Raw genomic sequence first — 22,205 nt, forward strand, 5'->3', positions numbered from 1 at the left:
TACTTTTTCATTACCTCCTGCCGAGAAATGCCTTCGTTCAGCTCCTTCAATATCTTTACTTTTCTTTCTAAATCATTTGCTGGCTTGCTGTGGTCGTTTCGCTGGGGTGGCGGTCGCCATCACTATGAAGAACGATGGCGACGGCACAACGCACAAGCACAGTCGACAAACGCAACGTGCACCCACAACACAAAGAATGAAGCAGCGTAGGGGCACTGTAGCGCAGGCGTTGCACACGTGGCGGTGAGGGGCAGAACAAACCGTCCCTGCCGTCCCGTCGTCCTTGCAGCTTTCAGTAGATGCTGGATGGTCCAGCGGCCCAAAGCCCCAAACCCATGCATCGGGTGGTGGCTGGCGCCACCTAGCCACTGCTCGCTCATTCATTATCATCATCGTCATTCTCGAGCTCCTCGTGCAGCTTTTGTTCGGTTTCGGTTTCTCCAACTCTCCTGCAGTCTCCTGCCACGCCGTTGGTTACAGCAAAGAGTGTGTGCCTCCGAACCGCCGAGTATCGCGCGGCTCACTGGAAGTTGCGATAGCCTTCGGGAGTTGTCCGAGTTAACCGGTGCGTGGCTAAATGCCTCCGAGCTAACGAGCATTTCACACCATTGAACTATACACAGTTTTGCCGGGACCGCGCCGCAAGTCCGAGTTAACCGAATTTCCGAGCTAACGAGATCCGGATAAATGAGGTTTTACTGTACAAGTTTGGAACCAAAAACAAATAATAAAATCTGGTTTTCAGAAAAAGTACAGTACTATACAGTTGAATCCCGCTATAACGAAATTCACGGTGCACGAAAAAAAATTCGTTCTCGCGGAACTTCGTTATCGCAAAAATTTGACGTGAAACGCAGAAAGAATTGCCCAAGCAGCAGCAAAGGCGTTTAATGCCAAAAATCTGTAAGCTTGGTTTGCTTACGCTTCACGGCGAGCAACGCCGTCACGCGATTTTCGCACTCGGTCAGCAAACCCATTGCAACATCGTCGTCTCGGACAGCAACGAAATTCCTGATGACATCAAAAGCGTCCATCACCTGTACGGCGGTTGCCGCAGCCGGCGCTTCCTGTACGTCGTCGTCTTCTTCATCGGAAGAGTCCTTATCATTCCGGGCAGCTTTTATGATCTGCTCATCACTCACATCTTCGTGAACAACAACACAAGCGTCAGCGCCGATGTATTCGTCGAGCTCGAGATTAGGCGGCACGGTTCCTATTTCTCCCAGCGTTTTCCAGGCGGCCGCGATCCCCGGAGCCGGTGACGCCTCTTCGTCGTCGTCTGTAACGCCTGGTGTTAGGCCAGCAGAGTGTACGGGTCGACCTTCAGCAAATCCGGCGTGCCTGAAACAGTTCACAATTACTGAGCGCCCCAGTGTGCTCCAGGCAGCAGACATAATCTGCAGTGCCACGTACAAGTCCACCTTCGTGTCTCGGCCGGTTTCAGTGTTAAAAATCAGCCGCTGAATTAACCTCCCGCGGTAAGCGCGCTTCAGGCTAAGAATCACGCCCTGATCGAGAGGCTGTAAGACAGACGTGCAATTGGGAGGGAAAAACCTCAGCTCCGTGTTAGTGAGCTTGACTTCGTCGGAGTGATGCGCTGAACAATTGTCCAAAAGCAAGCAAACTTTACGGCCCTGCCGCTTCATGTCGCGGTCGAATGCCATCATCCACTCGGTGAAAATAGCGCGGGTCATCCATGACTTGTTGTTCGCCTTGTACTGCACAGGTAGGCTACGAGTTCCCTTAAAACAGCGCGGCTTGGCACTTTTGCTATGACTAACGGCGGACGCTTGTCCGAGCCATCCATGTTTGTGCAAAGCAGCACTGTGATGCGTTTTTTGCTGTGTTTGCCGCCGTGACAGCGCTGCCCCTTGAAGTCGAGCGTCCTAGCCGGCAACATCTCGTAGAATAGCCCGGTCTCGTCGGCGTTGTAAATGTCTGCAGGCGCGAAGTTGCTTAAAATTCCGGCCATGTTACTCGCCTTCCAAGCAGCTGCTCCGTCCACGTCTGCTGACATTGACTCGCCGCACAACACTTTTCCAACGATGTTATGGCGGGCCTTGAAACGGTTTAGCCAGCCAATGCTGGCTTTAAAATCATCAATGCCAAGTAGGCATGCATAGTTCAAGGCTTTCTGCTGGACGATGCTTCCGGACAGGGGGACGTTGCTGGCTCGTGCTTCCACAAACCACGCATGCACTGCTTTGTCCAACTCTTCATGGAGGGGCCGCGTCACCTTTTTGTGCTTCGAGGATGTGCCTGAAGCAAGTGCCATTCTCACGCTGTCCTTATTGCCTAGAATCGTTGACAGCGAACTTGCAGGAATTCCGAAGTCTTCAGCAATTGCCGCTTTCTTCCTTCCGCTTTCTGCTTGGGCGATTATTTGAGCTTTTTGCTCAAGGGAAATAGTTTTGCGTTTTTTCACTTGCGTTGCCATCGTGTCCTGCGGATGAAAACTCGTCGTTGTCGAAGAGAAAGGCAGCGAGTGAACAACGCGACCACGACACAAAGCCAAAATGGCGGAACTGCAATCACGTGATTTCATGCTTAATGTGGCTTTGGATTTGACTTGGACTTCTCGCCAATAAAACTAGTTTCGGTTTCGATTTTGAACGCGAAAATTTCGTTGAAGCGGAATCGCTCTGCAAAAATGGTTCGTTGTGCAGAGAAATTTAGGCCATTAATTCTTATAGGATACTCGCGGGGAATAAAAAATTATTCGTTGTCGCGGAAATTTCGTTGTGGCGGTATTCGTTGTGGCGGGATTCAACTGTACTATAACAGTGCCCGCAAGGAAATGGGTCGAGAAGGGAGCTAGATAAATGTGCAATACTGGACAGTTACAAATTAATTTCACCCAAGGTTCTTGCGTGCACTAATATTGCCGAGCACATGAGTAGTAGCTTCTGCATTTCACCTCTATCGAATGAGGCCTGAATGAGACTCATCCGTTACATGGGTGCCCAGCACGGTTGCTCATACAGCCGAATCACACCAAGCTGAAAGCACTGAACACGAGTTGAGGGGGGCCTCCATTCGCAGGCCAAGCCGTTTCGACAAGGGGACTTTTCTTCGTCTAAGCCCAGACGAAGTCCCCTAGTTCAAACGCTGGCTTGAGAGCCGAGGCTTCCCTTTCTACACTTGTTCGGTTCTCTTTCATGCTGTGCAGCTATCTTCTTTCCTCTGCATCCTAAGTTGAGAGCACTTACTGGCAGGCACCCGCATCCTCTGCACGGTCATGCCCTGCCGCAGGAGGGACTGCATCACGTTGGGGGTGCCCCAGACGGGCATGTCCCCGTTCTGCGATGAGCCAGGCTGCATCGGGATGGGCGTGGTCTGTGTGGGGCCAGGCCCAAGGAATGTCACCGCACCCTGCCGGTTCTGCCATGTCTGGTACCTGGTTGGAGAGAGAGAGCGAGCACTGTCACGTGTGTGGTCAAAATGCATTCAATCAACTCGCTACTCGATGGTGCTACGCCCTGCTAGGAATGCGAATCAGCACATATGGAGATAGGGTGGCACTGGACATGCAAGCTTGTATGCCTTGCGAGTGCCATGAAGCCACCGAGCAAAAAGTGAAATGCAGTGCAAATGCTTTCGGTGGGCTTTCTGCACTCGACATTATACACCAAAGAACACTCCTGTTTTTCTTTTCTCCTACACTGAAATTACACCTCGTATTATTATATGCGGGTTCATATTATATGCACGTGGGTATTCATGATACCGCATTCAAACAACAAACAGGCCAAAAAGAAAAATATGGGGAACTTCCACCAGTGGCTGTTTCTGCAAGAGACCTGCGATGTCATCAATGGCATTTTTTATTGTTAAAAGTGAAGCCTTGAATGTAGGCTACGCTGTCATCCACTTCCAAATGGTGATCCCAGTAATCGCATTTCACTCAGAACTAAAAGGAGGCAGACAGAGAGAGAGGCCTCACCCGTTGGAGTATCCGGCGTTAGTGGTGGCGTGCATGTAGGTGCGGCCCCCATGCAGGGTGGCCCTCTTCTCCAGCTCATAGCTCTGCTTGGCCAGCCGCTTCTCGAATTTGGTCAGCTTCAGGTCCTTGCGGTCCAGCAGCAGGGACTCATGCTCAAACGGCTCCTGAACAACAAAAAGAAAACATCACGATATGCTGGCCACAACAGCTCCAGAAACGTGCTGTCACTGACTGAAGTTTGTGCTTGATGCCCACCGTAGGTTCTTTGCACCAAACTCACAGAGAAGCTTGCATGATCTGCCAAGGATACCTTCTGCTTTTACCAATACTACTTCTGTGCTCAGCCCAATAATGTGTATCATCATCATCCCCCCCCCCCCCCCCTCAACATATCGTTAGGCATTCCTATACGAAAAAGCTGTTGATTAACAGCTTGGGAGTGGCTGGGGCCCATACAAGGTAGCAGCACACAAAGCATCCCTGTGAATTAACAAAAAATATTCAATTTTTCTTGCAGTATACATGTCAGAGTTACAAGCAAAGTAAACACAGACTGCAAATACTATCACTGAACAGAAAAGTAACAAAATAAAAGTTGCCACCAAGCAAATTACACCATGGACAAATAAGCATAGAAAGAGTCGGCAGTCAGATACAAAACATACACATACAGTCGAACCGGGATATTTCGAATTTTGGTTATACAGACGAGTCCACTTATAACGATACCGGTCTTACAACAATGAAAATCTGCTGTACCATCTACTTTTGTATGTTTTCTATGGTAAAATAACCCGCTTACTACAATGCCCCCTTGGCACATTATCGGTTATAACAATGAAGTCTCGCTCCTGAGTTCTCTACCAAAAGGCAGTTGAATGCGAAATCTTTGAAAAGAAAAAAAAAAAAAGAAATTCCAGCTGCTGCACCTTCCCCGCCGCGCGCTCATACAATAGAACCTGTTTTCTGGCCTTCTCTGCATTGTAAGCCTGTGCGCCTTTCTCCCGCTGCCCTTCCACCCCTCGGAACAAAAATGGACTGCGCCCATAACTCTGCGCTGCACCACCCTCCGAAACACAAATGGACTTCGGCAACGCGCCGACAGCGCTGATCCGCTTATCTGCTCACTCACCCGCTCACCCCTCATTTTGCGCAGTTCTGCAAACGGATTTGGAAGTTGATTGCGTCGAAGTCGTTCCTGGCCACGCGGTTTCTTCGTCTCGTTTGAATCGCCACCGAAACGTAAGATGGCAGATCCATCCGCTGATTATTGGACAACGTTGCCGGTGAAAAGAAAGCGCACGGCACGGCTATCGATTTGGAGACAAGTGCAGTATCGCAAAGGAGTATGCACTATCGCAACCGACGGTGTCGATGATCATCCGCTCCTCTGAGAAGTTCAACAAAGAAAGGTCCTCGCTTGACAGTGGGCGCAAACGTGTTCGACAAGGCGCCTGACGACAGTGACGGCGATGTCAGCGACGATGACGCGGTAGGGCAGGCTGCCTCAACGTTGTTCTCGCAAGAGGCCCTGCAGTTGATTCAGTCCCTCTGGGGCTTTGTTTTCGCGAGGGACTTTCTGCTGCACTACGTGGCGTACCTAGATGCCATGGAGAAGGATGACGACACGCTTCGCGTGAGGCAAGCAAGGTTAACGGACATGGGGCTTTCTCGTGCAAGCCAGTGAGATGTACGTGGTGAGATGCTTGCGGCGATTTCACCCCAGGGGCCTGCGTGCTCCAATCTCCTCTGCTTTTAAATAAAAGTTTAGTCTTTTTCTCTCTCTTCACCCCAGCGTTACTTCGGGATTTCTCAAGCTGAGGGGCAGCCAAAGCAACCTTCTCGTATTTTTTTACAAGACCCCTTTCGGGGCCACCAAAACGATGTCTCGGTGGAGATCGCATGTCACTTGCCATCAGTGACCCCTCTCTGCAGTTGTTATGCTTTTTTTCGTGCAAACAGTTTATAACAATTACCGGTCATAACAATGGAAATTTTGTGGCACTTGAATATTGTTATACGTGGACTCGACTGTATCGAACTCGCGGAATATCCCCTTGAAAATCCCATGTAAAAGATAGGAAAGCTGCGTCATATATCGAACTCAATTTCACCGGTCGTTCAATATACAGTCGAACCTCGATGTAACGAACCTCAATGTAACGAAATTTGCGATGTAACGCATTTTTTTCATTTCCCAATCACTATCCCATTGTAAACCATGTATTTTTTTTCGCAATTTAAGGAAGTAATTTTGTACCGCACTTTCGATGTAACGAAGTCCTTGCGCATCGCATGCATGTGCCAGGAGCGACTTTCATAATAGAATGAGAGATAAAAGTTTAGCAGAGACAAAACGCATTTTGTATTTGCCCTTTTACACGCCAATTTTGCCGGCAGTCTGGGAATCTGCGAGAACGTACAGCCGTGCCATCTGTCATACGCATACAAAATCCGCACCACGGAAGTTTCAAGAAGCGTCACGTCATGACGCCACTGGCAAGTTGGAGACTCGGAACGTGAAAGCGCAAACCGGAAATACGCGTACGCGAGGCCTGAGGAGGCTGACAAAGAGCGTAACGTTGTTGAGCTCGACTTAGGCCTACGAACAGCAGCAGCGTTTCTTCGACTTGGCTCCGTTCATCGTGCAATGAGTTCTGTGTCCAAGATGAGTGCTCCTCGCAAGAGAAAAGTTTTGTCTATGGACATGAAAGCCAAGATCATCACTGAAGTAATGAATGGCGAAAAGAAGATGACTGTTGCCGAAAGGTATGGACTTTCGCAGAGTTCACTGCCTACGATTCTTAAATTGAAAGACAGCATTATGACTGCCGTTAGTGCGGGTGGCTCGGGTCTGCCGCAGAAAAGATTAAAGGAGGCAAGCTACGTCGACATAGAAAAGGCCCTCTTCATGTGGTTCTTGAATATGCGTGCCAAAAACATGCCGTTGAGCGGGGCCATTCTACAACAGAAGGCCTTGAACTTCGCTTGCATTTTTGGGTGCGATGACTTCAAAGCCAGCAGCGGGTGGCTCCAACGATTTAAGGAGAGGCACAACATTGTTGGAAAGGTGGCCAGCGGTGAGTCGGCCGAGGCGAACGAGATTGGAGCATCTGACTGGCTGCGTGATCGTGTCCCAGGCATTTTGGCATGTTTTGACGTCGCCGACATTTACAATGCCGACGAGACAGCATTTTTATATCGGCTGTTGCCAAAGAAAACATTGGCGCTGCGAAATGAAAAATGCCATGGTGGCAAGCACAGTAAGCAGCGTTTAACTGTTCTTTTCTGCGCCAACATGAACGGCAGCGATAAATGCGTGCTATTCGTAATTGGAACAAGTGAGAAGCTGCGCTGCTTTAGGGGCAAGAAAATAATGCCGGTGAAATACACGTCAAACACGAAGGCGTGGATGACACGGGATTTGTTCACAAAATGGCTGAAGGACTTGGATGCTGAAATGCGCAAGCAGGAAAGAAGCATCTGCCTACTTGTGGACAACTGCTCCGCACATCATGTTCAAGACTGTGCGCTCACCAACGTCGAGCTCGAATATTTTCCTGCAAATTGCACCTCCCTGATACTGGACCAGGGTATTATTAACAGCGTGAAGTGTTCGTACCGCAAGCGGGTAATTGAAAGGCTGCTGCTGAACATTGAGCTCAAAAGAGAGACCAAAATCGACGTATTCATGGCCTTGGAGATGCTATCGCGGTCATGGGAGTCGACGAGTAGTGAGATTATAGCTAACTGCTTCAAAAAGGCGGGCTTCAAGGATAGCATGCACTCAAACCAAGAACTGGGCTGCGAAGCTAATGACGACGACCACGAAAGCATGCCCTCCACATCCAGCACAGACGTCGGTGACTCGTTGCAGCTGCTCTGCGATCAGGGTGGTGCTCCCAGCGACGTGACGCTTGAAGATTTTGTTTTCAGCGATGCTTGTGCTCTTACAACCGAAGAGCTGGATGATGCCGCTATAATTCAGAGTCACCGACACGAGAATGGAGGATGACGACTCTGACCAAGACGCCCATGTGGCGAGCAGCGCGCCTACACCGACGCAAGTCATGGATGCGCTGGATGTTCTGCGTGCGCACGCGGGCGCGCATTCACATGAGCAGGCCTTGGTAGCCCTGTCTACATACGAGCGCCTTATAACGCCGACGCTTATTAAAAAGCGTCAGCTGAAGTTGACGAAGTTCTTTGCTGCCACATGAACTGGATCGACTGCACATACTCCACAAAGTTCCTATAAACATTTTTTGCATTAATGAAACAGTCTCGTAATTCCATGAATAACACGACCATTGAGTTAGCAAACCGAATTTTCTTGCAGCATCCTTTTTTTTTCTTTTTTTGTGTGCAATGTCTTCGTAGAAAAAAAAGAAGTCCAGTGTTGACAAACTGATAGAGCTAGTGTGACCGTACCGTTAAAACGGACAAGCGGCGAAAGAAAAATAAAATACAAACGTGCCCTGGTCACATACAGCGAATAAAATAAAGTGCAGAGAAGAAAACCGACGTAATTAAGTACTGATAGAAACCGTTCACTTAACCGTCACATAAGCGTTCGCCAAGCGCTTCGTCGCAAGCACAATCCCACCGTCAGATAGAAGAGCCACGCCCAAGGTGGCGCGGTGCGAACATATTTTTCTTTATTTTTTCCCCAGTGATGCGTCCCCGCCTGCAAATGTTTAATGATGAAGATAATGATACCAGTGGCGACATCTTGTGGCGGCTTTGAGTACTAGGCGCTGCGCTCGTTCTTTGCTATGCGCACACGGAGAAAAATGATGCCGTCGCGGAGTTTGCTATCACTCATTATGCTCCTGATATAGAAAAAAAACATCCGCTGCCCTTGTTAGCGCTACTATTACTAGATTTTCTTGCGTATTTCCTCAATAAGTGTTTTACAAGTTCCCATCAACTAGCAGTGCTCCAAGAGCCAGTTATACTTTATTTTGACAGCTGAAACATGGGAACCTCGACGCAACGAAATTCGTGATGTAACGAAATTTTCGGCTGCAAGTAGGACTTCGTTATATCGAGGTTCAACTGTATCAGGAAAGCTGCGTCGTATATCGAACTCAATTTTACCAGTCGTTCGATATATCGAACTCCGCACCACGCATTTGACGGTGCGCCTCTCCCAAAGACGATCGCATCAACTCGGCCATTTGTCGTGTGACGTTTTCAAGCCACGCGCGGAGGGAATGAGAGGACACAGCTCGGCGACGGCTGGTCTAGGGCAGCGCAGCGCCCTTCCCCCAAAGATGCGCGCACCTGCGGTGATCGCTGCCGCGCTAGCACGTGACATTTACAAGTCATGTGTGAAGGAACGAGAGGGAACCAATGCAGCCGTGGTGTTCCGGAGAGGGGAAAAACGCGATAGAGCGAAGTGCAAGGCTATGCCCACTCTTCTGCTGAGCTTTATCTCTCCCCTTCCTCTCTCTTTCCCAGTCTCGTTCGCAGCAGCAGCACACACTACGCATGCGCGGACAAGCCAACTCAGCCCGTGGCAGACGCTTCTCCAGTGCGTGTTGTGAACGCTCTGCACGAGGCGGCTGGCGTGCGATGAGCGTCTTGTGTCGTCGTGCGTGTAAGCTACAGCGGCTGGGGCCGCTAAAAAACGGCAGATCTTTTTTTTTTCTGCGAGAGTTTATTCTTGCCGTCGGGTTGAACATATGCTATGGCGGCTGCGGAGGTAAAGAAGCGGCAATTTGTTTTTGCTTTTGTGAGAGTTGTTCTTGTCTGGCTGAGCGTGCGGTGCAGCGTAAGCTATGGTGGCCGTGGACGTTAAGAAGCGGCAGTTTGTTTTTTTTGCGAGAGTCGTTCATTCTTGCATCAATGAATCAACGAAAGCACGCGGTCGGCTGCGGTCATGCCACCAGCTTTTAGCATTGTTCGCTCCAAACAGAATTTGCAGCTATCACGCTTGCCAATGATTTTGTAGCAGTGGACTACGCCTGACCCACCCCAAGCGCGTCACGATAAATCGAACCTGGCTTGTGCAATCAAGCCATTGCGTGAGCACTCTGCCAAGTTCGCTCCCTGCCACCGCAGGATCTATGAAAAGCGTAGGTAAACAATAAAAACATGGCATTACCGCTCCGCAGCTTCTTGACGCGCTGCCAATAAATGAGCTGTGGATGCGACCGAACGCTTTTTTTTTTGTTTTCAAATTCTCGGGGGCAAAAATGGGGAGTGCTCATTATGCGAGTGGGTTGACTACGCGACAAATATCGTATCATTTTTTATGATCACAAGTGGCGTCTCAAGCTGATTTCTGTACATCGAATTATCGATATATCGAACTATTTCGCGATCCCCTTCGAGTTCGATATATCCAGGTTCGACTGTATTTGTCTTTGGGTAAGCCAAGTCTGTACCTTGGTTCACAACTTTATTTAATAAGAATGGTTACCTGCGTTTTAATGACTGCAACATGTAGTCCATGCATCTGTGAGGAATGAGCCCCTTTACATGGCTACGGGTATGGGGTCGCCACTGTGCACTCTTAAGTTGGACAAGACGAAAATCATAAACTGTTTTAACATTTATTATACGGCACCAAGAGAACAGTTTTTTAGATAGGTATATTGCATGACCTACGCTTCTATCTGCGTGCCCATTCCCAGTGAAATGTCCCCCTGCAGATACTGCCCAAATGCCAGGTGCAGCTGAATAGTAAAAAAGAGGCAGAGGGTGCTTGCCTTGGTGAGACACTGCGAGTATTCCATGGTGAGTGTGCGCAGCACCGAATCAGTGAAACCGCTTGCGACGGCCGAGAGGTCCTGCACTGGAGGGTCGTCCTCGTTGTCCTGCACAAGGGTGCTGACGTCCTTCCAGGTCAGGTTGGCCTCCGGGTTCATCTCGTCCACCACGCGATCTGCCCGACAAAGAGAAAATCGTGCAATGTCGGCTTCTGGCGGTTCAACAGGCAAACGTGGTGATGTGACAAACAGGTGTAGCAGTAGCAAATGTGGATCAGAAAAGAAGTTCATGATCCTCTTCCTTATTCATGACACTTACTCGGTGAAAAAAACTAAACTACCCTATTAGAAGCTCTCAGGATGCAACATGAATTGACTGAAAACAAAACAGAGGCCAAATTTGTTCCAACTCTGTTTTAGCAGTGAAAATGTAATCCACAGCAGTCCTTCACAGTTGAATAGCCATTACTCAAGTCGCGCCAAACATACTCTAGAAAGTGACAAACACTGCCAGTGAGCAATGCAAAGCACCAAGCAAGCAAAAGCACTCTGTAGTATCACTCTGTTGCTGCTTCAGTGATTTGCTTAGCAAACAGTGCCACATTACGAAACTGAAACAGTGCCAATCCACAGGATTGCCTTCGTCCTTTTATAAAGTACAAGAGTCTGCTACTTATACTTGTCGCTACAAGTAGGTTTCAAGCATAAAATGCTTCCCCTCTGATGCATGTTAAGACATTATGAAGGCTCCTATAAACAGTGCACTTCTGTTATGGTGCCTCGCTGGTACTGATACCATATACGGTCACCAACACAAGAGGTAGCCAAATAGGTCACTTCCAAGGTTCCCAAGCTGAATGCCTGCCACCCGCCATACAACTGCAAGTGTTTCCATTGCAAAGTGGCACCAGTGACAGCAAGCACACTGTAGTATTTCACTGCTGTGAACTTCCCAAATAACCATCCCATCACTCCATCCAACGCCACAATGGTGACACCGTACAAATGCAAATGTTGCGAGCGTTGGCAGCTCGGACATGAGTCCTTTACACATTCCTTCGCAACACCACAAAAGCAGCACTGGCAGAGGAATTCCACCCAAATGCTGCTTACTCGATGATGCATATCAATTCTTAAACACTGCATTTGAACAATGAACAGGGGAGCAACTGTGACAGTAATAGTTGCTCAGCACATCAGCAACACTTGCCTTGATCTGAGCCTTTAGCATTGGCACTTGGTGCATATGAAAATTTTTGTGATGCTTTAGTTTGTTCACAAGAGTGGTGGTCTCATCCAAAGGTGTTTGAAGTGTGCTTTCAGAAGAACATTAGACAACCGTACAGTTAATGCAGAAAACTTAAAATGATGCTTCACGTGCTTTTATTGCTAGCGCTGATGCAATATTAATACGCTTTTTCCGTGATGCTGACAATTATGAATATCAAGCTACTATGTGCTGTTTTGCACAAATGATGCAGCTATTCCATCAATGCACTGCTTCAGCGATGATTGGTCCTTTAACCACATTCCTTGCCGACTGTCTTTATGCCACTAAACTTGCACACTTGACATGATCTGATGTAGGCAACCTCTTTCAAAATGCAGTTGCTCGTACCAAGTGAGGACCGACACTGACCTGACATGCCCTGCTTGTTGACTTGTCGGTCGTAGATGCGCTTCTCGAGGCAGTTGTCGCAGACCAGGCGGTAGATGTGGCACGGCTTGGCCTGTCCGTACCTATAGATGCGGCACACAGCCTGGGCATCGTGGCAGGGGTTCCAAGAGGCGTCCAGCACCACAATCCGGTTGGCACCCGTCAGGTTGATGCCCAGGCACCCCGCCCGGGTCGACAGCAGGAACAGGCTCACCGCCTGGTTGCAGTTGTACTCGTTGATCAGCTTCTCCCGCTCCTGCGCCGACGTGCTGCCATCCAAACCTGTGCATCATCATCCCAACAAAAGGTCATACTCTGACCCAGCTGGAATGGCAACATTTGTCAACACAATACAGCAGGCTCATTAATTCAAACCCACTGAATTCGAACAACAGGGTATTAAAAAGGCTATGCACAACTAAGAGAAACTTTGTGGCCACTTTCAAGTTCAAATCTACAAACCAGTGGTCCCTATGACTGACAAAAGCTTTCCTAACTGTGAGGAGGTTATAAAGAAAGGCATGGTAGCACCTGAGCTCGGTTGCACTTTTCATTTCAAAGGAATTGAAAAATATGCTCCCATCGAGATGGGACAACATGTGTATGAACACTCCCATGTAAGAAGAAGAAGAAGAAGAAGAAAAAAAAAAACACCTTTTTTTTTTACAGTTCTTTCAGCTGTGCAGTGGTGCATTGAAGGTGTCCACCAAGCTGCAAAATCCTTTCTGCCCTAGCCTTTCAAGGCTTGATTGCTCCGTTATGTGCCTCAAGAGCAGACCGTATGGTTAAGGACTTTTGACCAAGACTGTACATCCAAGGCAAACACACTTTGATAAATCTAATGCTACAATGTGTGAGCTATGGCTATTTCCAGTGCACTATGATGTTGATCTGCAAGAAAGGTGAGGAACAAACAAGCCACTGACGGAAGTAGTTTTTGCCGCGCATCCACTTCTCCCCATGGGGTAGGCCTGGCCGCAGAGGCACTTCCCGGCGGCTCAGGAAGCGCTCCACCAGGTCCAAGGTGGACAGGGACTGGCTGAACACCAGCAGCTTGTCGCCAATGCCCAGGGTCTGCTCCACAATGGTCATCAGCACCAGGAACTTGTGGCTGTTCTCCAGCAGGTCGGGCAGGTACTTCTCCATCAGGGGATACGCCTGCCAAAAGTCAAGGGGGCCTTCACTACACACCACATGACAACAGGATGCAGGCGTCAAGGTAAACATTATGGGGGACACTTGATCTCTGCCTTTAACGGCATGACACAATTTTAAACTACTAAGCTGTCCCGGATGTCAAGAAACCGGCATCTTCTAACTTCGCTCTACACTGCAAATAATATAAGGAATGAGACCCTAGCACGTGCTCACCTGACCTTAGTAGGTGCGGGTAAAAAAATTAGCCCAATTCAAGCCTTTTTTCTTTACGCCTTTTTGGTGGGATCACACATTGAATGTGAATACATAAAAATGGCGCCGCTCTGCAAGCCAAAGACCGTAAACATGATAAAATGTTTAGTGGTTCCAACTTTTGACTGCCTATGCTGACTGGTATTTTGCTTCCCTTTCCCTAACGTTACCCCTTTAAGCCTGGAGGTCTACGACTGTGCACGTGACTTTACATATTCTTTTTCCAAGCATCTGGTACTGTTTTCACGAAGTCCGTGAAACTGGCTACATTTTAGACTGAAAGACAGAGTCATTTAATGTCTTGAGGACTTCCCGGAACAAGAAAGAAGTATGGACGTCGCAACATTCTAAGCTGCACTTTATATCCTGCTAAGTGCTGCCTATTCTGTGACGTGGTTATGCACTAACTAAATAACACTGCACTAAATAACACGATTTTTCTGCTGGCAAGGGACACACGGCCAGGCTCAAGGTGGCTGTCCTTTGTTTGATAGGCGCAACGCCATTTTGAGTTTAGACTTGCGCACCTGTACAGCCGGAATACAATGTAATAGTGCGAACAGCATTGTTTAGTTTGTTTAGGGTTGTGCGCGGTCCTTTTTTTGGTTTTGAGAGTTATGTTTTGTTTGTATATTTGCAGATGGAGATGCTAGTTGTTTGTATTTCTTTTCTGTAGATAGGCACGCATGTGTATGTTAGTTTTAAGGTGTCACCACGATTAGCTTTTGTGACTAGCCTCCTGACACAGGCTAGGTGGTAGTCGCGCGTGAGCAGTTGTTCTGCCCCTTCCAGCTGACCTTAGTTGAGCGGGAATGCCGCCGAGAAGGGATGTGCCAGATAGGGCCACCGCTTCGGACACCAGTGCGTCCGGAAGTGGGGTAAGGGACGCGGTAGAGCCTGCGCAGGTTACCAATGCGGCCGCCCTCATGAGGCAGATGAACGAAATGTTGTCGGTCGGTGGCTAGCGCCAACCAAGCTATAGCTGCGGCGACAGTCTCGCATACGCGGATAAATGTAGAGGTCCTCTCCTTTTCCGGCTACACGGACGTGAAGTCAGTCCACGAGTTCTTACAAGAACTCGAGGATTATCAGACAACACTGGGTTCCCCAGACGACGTGGTGCTAGCGCAGGTGATTCCCGTAGCACTTGTTGAGAGCACGGCGCGATGGAGACGTCAGCTGGCCTTCCAGAAGATGGCAGACTTCACAGATCGCTTCTGCGCCGAGTTCTTACTGTCCGATTACGAGCGTCGGATGCTTGAGGAGCTCGCGTTGCGCACACAGCACCCAGAGGAGAGCTCCTCAAGTACGTACGCGCAATGCAGGAGCTCTACAAGAGGGCAGATCCCACGGCAACCGGTCTTGAACAGGTCGCGCGTGTGATCAGGCAGTGCCATCCGCACTTCAAACCGTATTTGCAGGGACGTGGTACTGCAAACCTCGAGGCCCTAGCACAGAAAGCGAAGGTAGTGCAGGCGGATTTAGAGGAAATAAACGCACCGGGGATGCTGCATCGCCACATCTGGTTATCTGCAATCAATGACGAAGCGCGAGTCCGCGATGGCCTGATAACGGCGTAGCATAGCCAGTCGTGCTCAGTGCGACAGCGATGAGCGGCACAATCTGCCGCGTACGGAATCGTGATGGTGCAGATGAGCAAGTGCAGCTTTCAACGCCGGGATAGATCGCCCCGTGAGGCAGTGCCGCGACAGCGTCCCGCGACGCGTGGAACATAGAGAAGATTGCGCGGAATCCCAAATCTTGTCGAAATAAACTTTCTTCTTAATGCTACGTGGTGCAAGAGGAACAAAGGTCGCTTATCATTAGTTGCAGGCCGACTGCGTTTACAGCATGAACGTGAGAATGGCGATTGAGCGCCAGAACTCGGCACCAACTTTTGCCACGATGCAAACGCACTCGTCTTGGTGGCAGCCTCCGGACCATGCGTTCCGTTTACCGGAAATTTCATTCTTTGAGGGCGAATTATATCGATGGTAAATTATGCATTGACATCACAAGCTAGTCAGAACCCACTTTAATGAGTTTGGTGCTTCAAAAAGTTCAACACGCTTTAGATCAATTTCTCAAAATCAAAATATTGCGGACGGTACATGTTTGGAGGTGCGATATCTCTGGTTCTACTTATGATATTGCTATAATTCCTTTTGCACCAGAAAGGTAAACTCATGTACAGTGCAAAAGTATAAATGAATTTGTGGTATTTAATGAGGAAAGTTTTAAAAAATTACATGTTTCTTGGAGTGTCAAGGTGGCTTTTTGGTCTCTGAACTTTGAAAAGCCGTAACTATGGTTAAAACGGAACCAGGCTCACCTCCAAACAAAGAACATAAAGTGCTCAATATCTTCAGAACTCAGCACAAAAAGCTGCATAAATGGTGCAACTTTCATAAAAATCTACCAGTAAATAAAAAATATCGTCTTAAGATCGGGGTACCCCCTTAACAATAAAAGTAACTACAATAATCCCCTGCGAAAGATCCGACAAGCATGTTATAAAGGTGACAGTGTTAATTTGAGCCTACGAGTAAAAAACACAATATTTTGACTTTGCATGGCTTGGGATTTGGCTGGTTTGGTTTCCCTGGTACCCATGTTGCCAACATAACATCGTAAAACTGCAGAAACCGAAACAGAGTGGTGGCGGATTCAATATGGCTATACCCAGGCGCAGCTTTAGGCCAAAAGAATCGTGATATTGATTATAATGTGAGGGTAGACATTGAGAGCCAAAAATCATGAAAAGAAAAAAACTCTTGTTACATTCGAGTAAAAACAGTAATCTTACAAAAAGTTGCCTGAGCAGAAGGACAACAGCAGCTCGAGAAGATCACTAGGCACTCTGTTATACCAAATCAGCTTGACCAGATAAGCACCCTCATGTGTTGCCATGCAGGTTGGCACCACGATGAAGCATTAAAGCAGAATGACAAGCATGCATACTATCCGGCAGCCAAGGCAGAAACCTGCCGAAAGATGCCGGCACAAAGAAATCATCATCATCATCAGCCTGATTATACCCACTGCAGGGCGAAGGCCTCTTACATATTTCTCCACTTAACCCGGTTCTGTGCTAGCTGCATCCATTTGACCCCTGCGAACTTCTTAATCTCATCCGCCCACCTAACTTTCTGCCGCCCCCTGCTACGCTTTCCTTCCCTTAGAATCCAGTTTGTTACCCTCAGTGACCATCGGTTATCCTCTCTTCGCACTACATGTCCTGCCCATGTCCATTTCTTCTTAATTTCCACTAGAATGTCGGTAACTTGAGTTATTTCTCTGACCCACTCTGCACGCTTTCTATCTCTTAATGTTACCCCTACCATTTTTCGTTTCATAGCGCTCTGGGTTGTCCTCAACTTAAGTAGAACTCTCTTGGTTAGCCTCCACGTTTCAGCCCCATAGGTGAGTACAAGCAAGATACAACTGTGGTATACTTTCCTCTTGAGCGATACCGGTAAGCTGCTAGTCATAATCTGCGAGTGCTTGCCAAATGCGCTCCATCCCAATCGTATTCTTCTTGTTATTTCCTTTTCGTGGTACGGATCTGCGGTTACTACCTGTCCTAAGTAGACATATTTGCCTACTGCTTCCAGTATTTCACTACCTAATGTAAACTGCTGTTCCTTCCCGAGGCTGTTGAACATTACCTTAGTCTTCTGCATATTGATTTTCAAGCCTACCTTTCTACTTTTCCTGTCTAGGTCATCAATCATTATTTGCAGTTCATCCCCCGAGTTGCTTAGCAAGGCAATGTCATCAGCAAATCGCAGATTACTGAGGTATTCTCCATCTACCCTTATCCCTAACTGCTCCCATTCCAAGTCTCTGAATACTTCCTCTAAACAAGCTGTGAATAGTACTGGGGAGATTGTGTCTCCTTGCCTAACACCTTTCTTTATGGGAATTTTGTTACTTTCTTTATGCGGAACTATGGTTAGTGCAGCCACTATATATATCTTCCAGCACTTTCATGTACGGCTTGTCTACCCCATGATTTCGCAATGCCTGCATCACCGCCGAGGTTTCAACTGAGTCAAATGCTTTTTCGTAATCAATGAATGCTATATATAAGGGCTGGTTATATTCCGAGCATTTTTCTATCACCTGATTGATGGTATGGATATGATCGATAGTAGAGTACCGTTTCCGAAACCCTGCTTGATCCTTTGCTTGATTGCAGTCTAAGGTTGTCCTGATTCTATTAGCGATTACCTTAGTAAATACCTTATACGTGACAGACTGTAAGCTGATTGGTCTGTAATTTTTAAGGTCCTTAGAGTCCCCTTTCTTGTGAATGAGGATAATGCTTGCATTCTTCCATGGTTCTGGTACCGTCGATGACACCAGGCACTGCGTATACAGGGTGGCCAGTTTTTCTGGCACGATATCCCCCCGTCCTTCAGCAAATCTGTAGTTATCTGATCCTCTCCAGCTGATTTCCCCCTTTTCATAGTTTCTAATGCTTTCTTGACCTCGTCCTTCGTCACTGGTGGAACGTCTGACTGTTTTTCCCTACCGCCAATCTCATTACGGTCCTGACTATTTTGGCTACTGTAGAGATCTGTATAGAACTCCTCGGCTACTTTGACTATCTTTTCCATATTAGTGATGACGTTGCCCGCCTTGTCCCTTATCGCATACATCTGGTTTTTGCCTATGCCCAATTTCTTCTTTACCGCTTTAAGGCTTCCCCTGTTCTTTACAGCACGCTCAATTTTCTCCATGTTATACTTCCTTATATCGGCCACCTTGCGCTTATTGATTAGCTTTGATATCTCGGCCAATTGGATCTGGTCTGTTGGATTGGAAGCTTTCATACTCTGGCATTTCTTAATCAAATCTTTCGTCTCCTTAGACAGCTTGCCGGTATCCTCTCTAACTATCCTTCCGCCTACTTCTACTGCGCACTCAGTAATGATATCTCTGAAATTATTGCTCCTTGCCTCTAGGGTAATGTCGCCATCCTCAGTTAGAGCTGAGAACCTATTCTGTAGCGAGATCCTGAACTCTTCTGCCCTCCCCCTCACCGCTAATTCGTTGATGGGTTTCTTTCTTACTAATCTGTTGCGTTCCTTCTTCAGATTTAGGCTAATTCGGGACCTCACCATCCTGTGGTCACTGCATCGCACTTTCCCGATTACCTCTACATCTTGCATAATGGCGGGGGTTGAACACATTATGAAGTCGATTTCATTTTTAGTCTCTCCGTTAGGACTTTTCCATGTCCATTTCCGGTTCTTCCGTTTGCTGAAGAAGGTATTCATGATTCGTAAGTTATTGCGCTCTGCAAACTCAACTAGTAACTCCCTCCTGCTATTCCTAGAACCAATGCCATAGTCACCTACTGCCTTGTCTCCTGCCTGTTTTTTCCCTACCTTGGCATTGAAATCGCCCATTAGTACAGTATACTGCGTCTTTACTTTTCGCATTGCCGATTCTACATCTTCATAGAAGCTTTCAACTGCCTGGTCATCATAACTACATGTAGGTGCATAGGCCTGTACAACCTTCAGTTTATACCGCTTATTAAGCCTAATTACGATGCCTGCAACCCTCTCATTAATACTATAGAATTCATGTATATTACCCGCTATATATTTATTGACAAAGAAACCTACTCCTAGTTGTCGCCTCTCTGGTAAGCCTCGATAACACAGTACATGCCCATCCTTCAGTACAGTATATGCCTCATTCGGCCTCCTAACCTCACTAAGCCCTATGACATCCCATTTCATGCCCTCTAGTTCCTCTAACAGCACTGCTAAGCTAGCTTCACTAGCTAGGGTTCTAGCATTAAACGTTGCCAGGGTCAGCTTCAAATGGCGGCCTGTCCAAAGACAAAGAAATAGGAAAAGACAATATGACCGCTAATCACACATATACCATACTACACATACTGGTAGAGGGTGCTCTTCACTTACCCATTCATAGCTGATGTTGTTGTCCGACTTCTCCCGAAACGGCATTAGGCCCTGTTCCTGGATGTATTTGGGCTTGTTGGCAACGACTGCTCCGCCCCCATCGCAGTTGGCCCCATAGGCGTAAGGGGACGAGTCCTGCGACTGGCCTAAAGAGTCTGTGCAGCCCCCTGACAGGCTGCCGTCCGGCCCCACACAGCTGTTTTCCGCAACTACGGAGTCTGGTTGGCCTGCTGCATTGGTGTGGTGGTGGTGGTGATGGTGGTGGTGGTGGTGCTTCTTGGCGAGCGAGCTGCTCTCCTTTGGGCCGATCAGATCGATGTCCAAGTCGATGTCCAGGCCTTCCTCGCTCTTCCGGTCTTGCACCAGGTTGAACAGGATGTCGGGGTGGTTCCACACCTGACAAGACATATATGCAGCCTGTGTCTGAAACCCATTGCGGTCATATCGAGTGGCAGTGCAGACAATCCATTATGTGACCATGGTGGCCAGCTTTCAATGACAATGCTTGTGCACAGATGTGGCTGTCAAGTATCAAAACAAACTGCACTGACACAAGCCGCATATGTCAAACAGCAGCTTCGATTTGACTGCTGGCTCCATTACTGCCGATACACCATAAACAACAGCGGCAAGATTTGTAAAGTGGAATAGTCGTATTATGTAAGATTTTAAGCAATCTTACATTATGCACGAAGAGCTAACAAGGGTCATGTTTTTAATGCGATAATGTTAACGACCTCATTATCTGAAGAATCTGGTCTCAGCATTGTGTGCAAAAAATCACAAGCGTGCCTCAGGCAGAGGGTAGTTGGCAGTTTGTGTGATTTCAAGACCACATGCCCTTACCAAGCGGCCGTCTTTCTACGGTACGATTATTCCTCGTCTTCAGCGGTAAGCGGTGTGCAGTAAAGGTCCCACAAGCATACAGAAGAAAATTTTGGACACCTATGTTCAATCCTGGTAACCAAAAAGTGGCGGAAATGAGGTGGATGGTCGGCATAAGTTTTTGGCCACACTTGCTACCAATGCTTCATTTCCTGTCACACAGCCCTTGGCATCCTCAGACATGCACCAAAACATTGTCATGCAAGAAGAGGTTCAAGCTCTTGTTGTGACTGCTGCCCACTCCATTGCCGCATACCGGTTGAAACCGGCACCTCCCTCAAATTCTCTCAGCAGGAGCACGCTACTGTGACAGACGACCCCCTCCCCCCCGCTCTGGATTCGTCCTTGCCCACGGAGAATTGTGGGGAATCACCAATAAGCCAAGCAGTGATCATGTTAGTTCTGCATGAGCTTGCAGCAATCTGCAAATGCAGGCCCGCGAATAACGAACGAATACAAGTAAACAAACTTGGATCACTGTTATGAATGACTAGTCAAATGGTTACCTTGGGAGTGAACACTCACAGAACAATGTTTAATACGAAGGAGCAATGAAGTCTTCAAGAACACAAAGTAGGCAATGTTTTTTTACTTTCAAGGATCTTCAAGCTGGTGCCCAAGCGCATTCACTCAACCCGGCTTCACGTGCACCAAGTGACTGTGGGAGCGCCATTAGGAGAAGCGCTTCTTGTAAGGGCATGGCGCAGTTTGACACATCGAACTGTTCCATTAACGAGAGTTCGCTAAACACGAACAAGGCTGCTACAGTCAAACATCGATGTAACGAACCTCAATGGAACGCATTTTTTTTATTTCCCAATCTCTGCCCTATTGAAAGCCATGCGTTTTTTTTTCGATTTAACGAAGTACAATTTTATACCACACTTTCGATTCAACGAAGTCCTCGCGCATCGCATGAATGTATCAGCAACCACCTAACTGGCAATGGCATGAGAACTGTAGCCAAGACACACCGCGTTTTGCACTTTCCCAACATCGACATTAGTTTGAGGGGAGGGTTCAATGGGCGAGAAGAAGTAGACTTTTTTTTACGACAGTTGTCCATCCTTCAGCCCCTCAGTTGTCAAAGAAAGAATGCGGTCAGCCACGATCATGACGCTGGCTTTTAGCATTGTTTGCTTCAAAAGGCGTTAACTACTACACACGTTCCAATGATTTTATCGCAGCGGACGGCGCCCACCCCAATCGCTGTGTGATAAAGGAAAGGCAAGGCCCATCCTTGGAAGTCACTGAGCAACCAGACCAGCCAAGCAAGCCACCACCCGCACTCCCGTCTAACTCTGCCAAGTTCACCACCGCTCATTTGGAGCTAACGCACACAAAACTCACACAGTGAAGTTTTCGCTGAGCATAATCTTGCCGCCCTGCCAAAAAATACGCTGGACTGCGATGGCACGCAAAAGGGACGCACTAACGACAAGCGTTTTCTTTGTTGGCGGCAAAAGTGGGCGACAAGTTCATTATGCATGTAAATATGGTATGCACGCGGACATGAAGCCTGAACAGTTGCCATGAAAAGGTAGCTGTGCCAGCATGGGTGATGCACTTGCTATTTGCTCACATAAAAAAAAAAAGATGATGTGTTCGCGTTTGCTATCACCCATTATCCTCCTGATGTACAGGAGGGAAGG

The 22,205-nt window shown here is 47.9% G+C and overlaps 1 protein-coding gene across 3 annotated transcripts in view; it reads right to left on the bottom strand.

Annotated features, from left to right (window-relative positions):
• Positions 1 to 22,205, bottom strand: part of LOC146180188 (helicase ARIP4-like) — a 59,469-nt gene that overhangs the window by 15,119 nt on the left and 22,145 nt on the right. For all 3 annotated transcript variants that reach the window (XM_084579420.1, XM_084579422.1, XM_084579421.1), the window contains 6 exons: positions 19,669 to 20,064; positions 13,243 to 13,474; positions 12,299 to 12,598; positions 10,660 to 10,835; positions 3,944 to 4,107; positions 3,210 to 3,397 (listed from right to left, as the gene is read on the bottom strand). In XM_084579420.1, coding sequence (XP_084435546.1) covers positions 3,210 to 3,397; positions 3,944 to 4,107; positions 10,660 to 10,835; positions 12,299 to 12,598; positions 13,243 to 13,474; positions 19,669 to 20,064 — 1,456 coding nt within the window. The remainder of the gene's footprint in view (positions 1 to 3,209; positions 3,398 to 3,943; positions 4,108 to 10,659; positions 10,836 to 12,298; positions 12,599 to 13,242; positions 13,475 to 19,668; positions 20,065 to 22,205) is intronic.

Source organism: Amblyomma maculatum, chromosome 9 (assembly GCF_055883805.1).
Source record: "Amblyomma maculatum isolate TAMU_Amacu chromosome 9, ASM5588380v1, whole genome shotgun sequence".
NCBI classification, from domain to species: Eukaryota; Metazoa; Arthropoda; class Arachnida; order Ixodida; family Ixodidae; genus Amblyomma; species Amblyomma maculatum.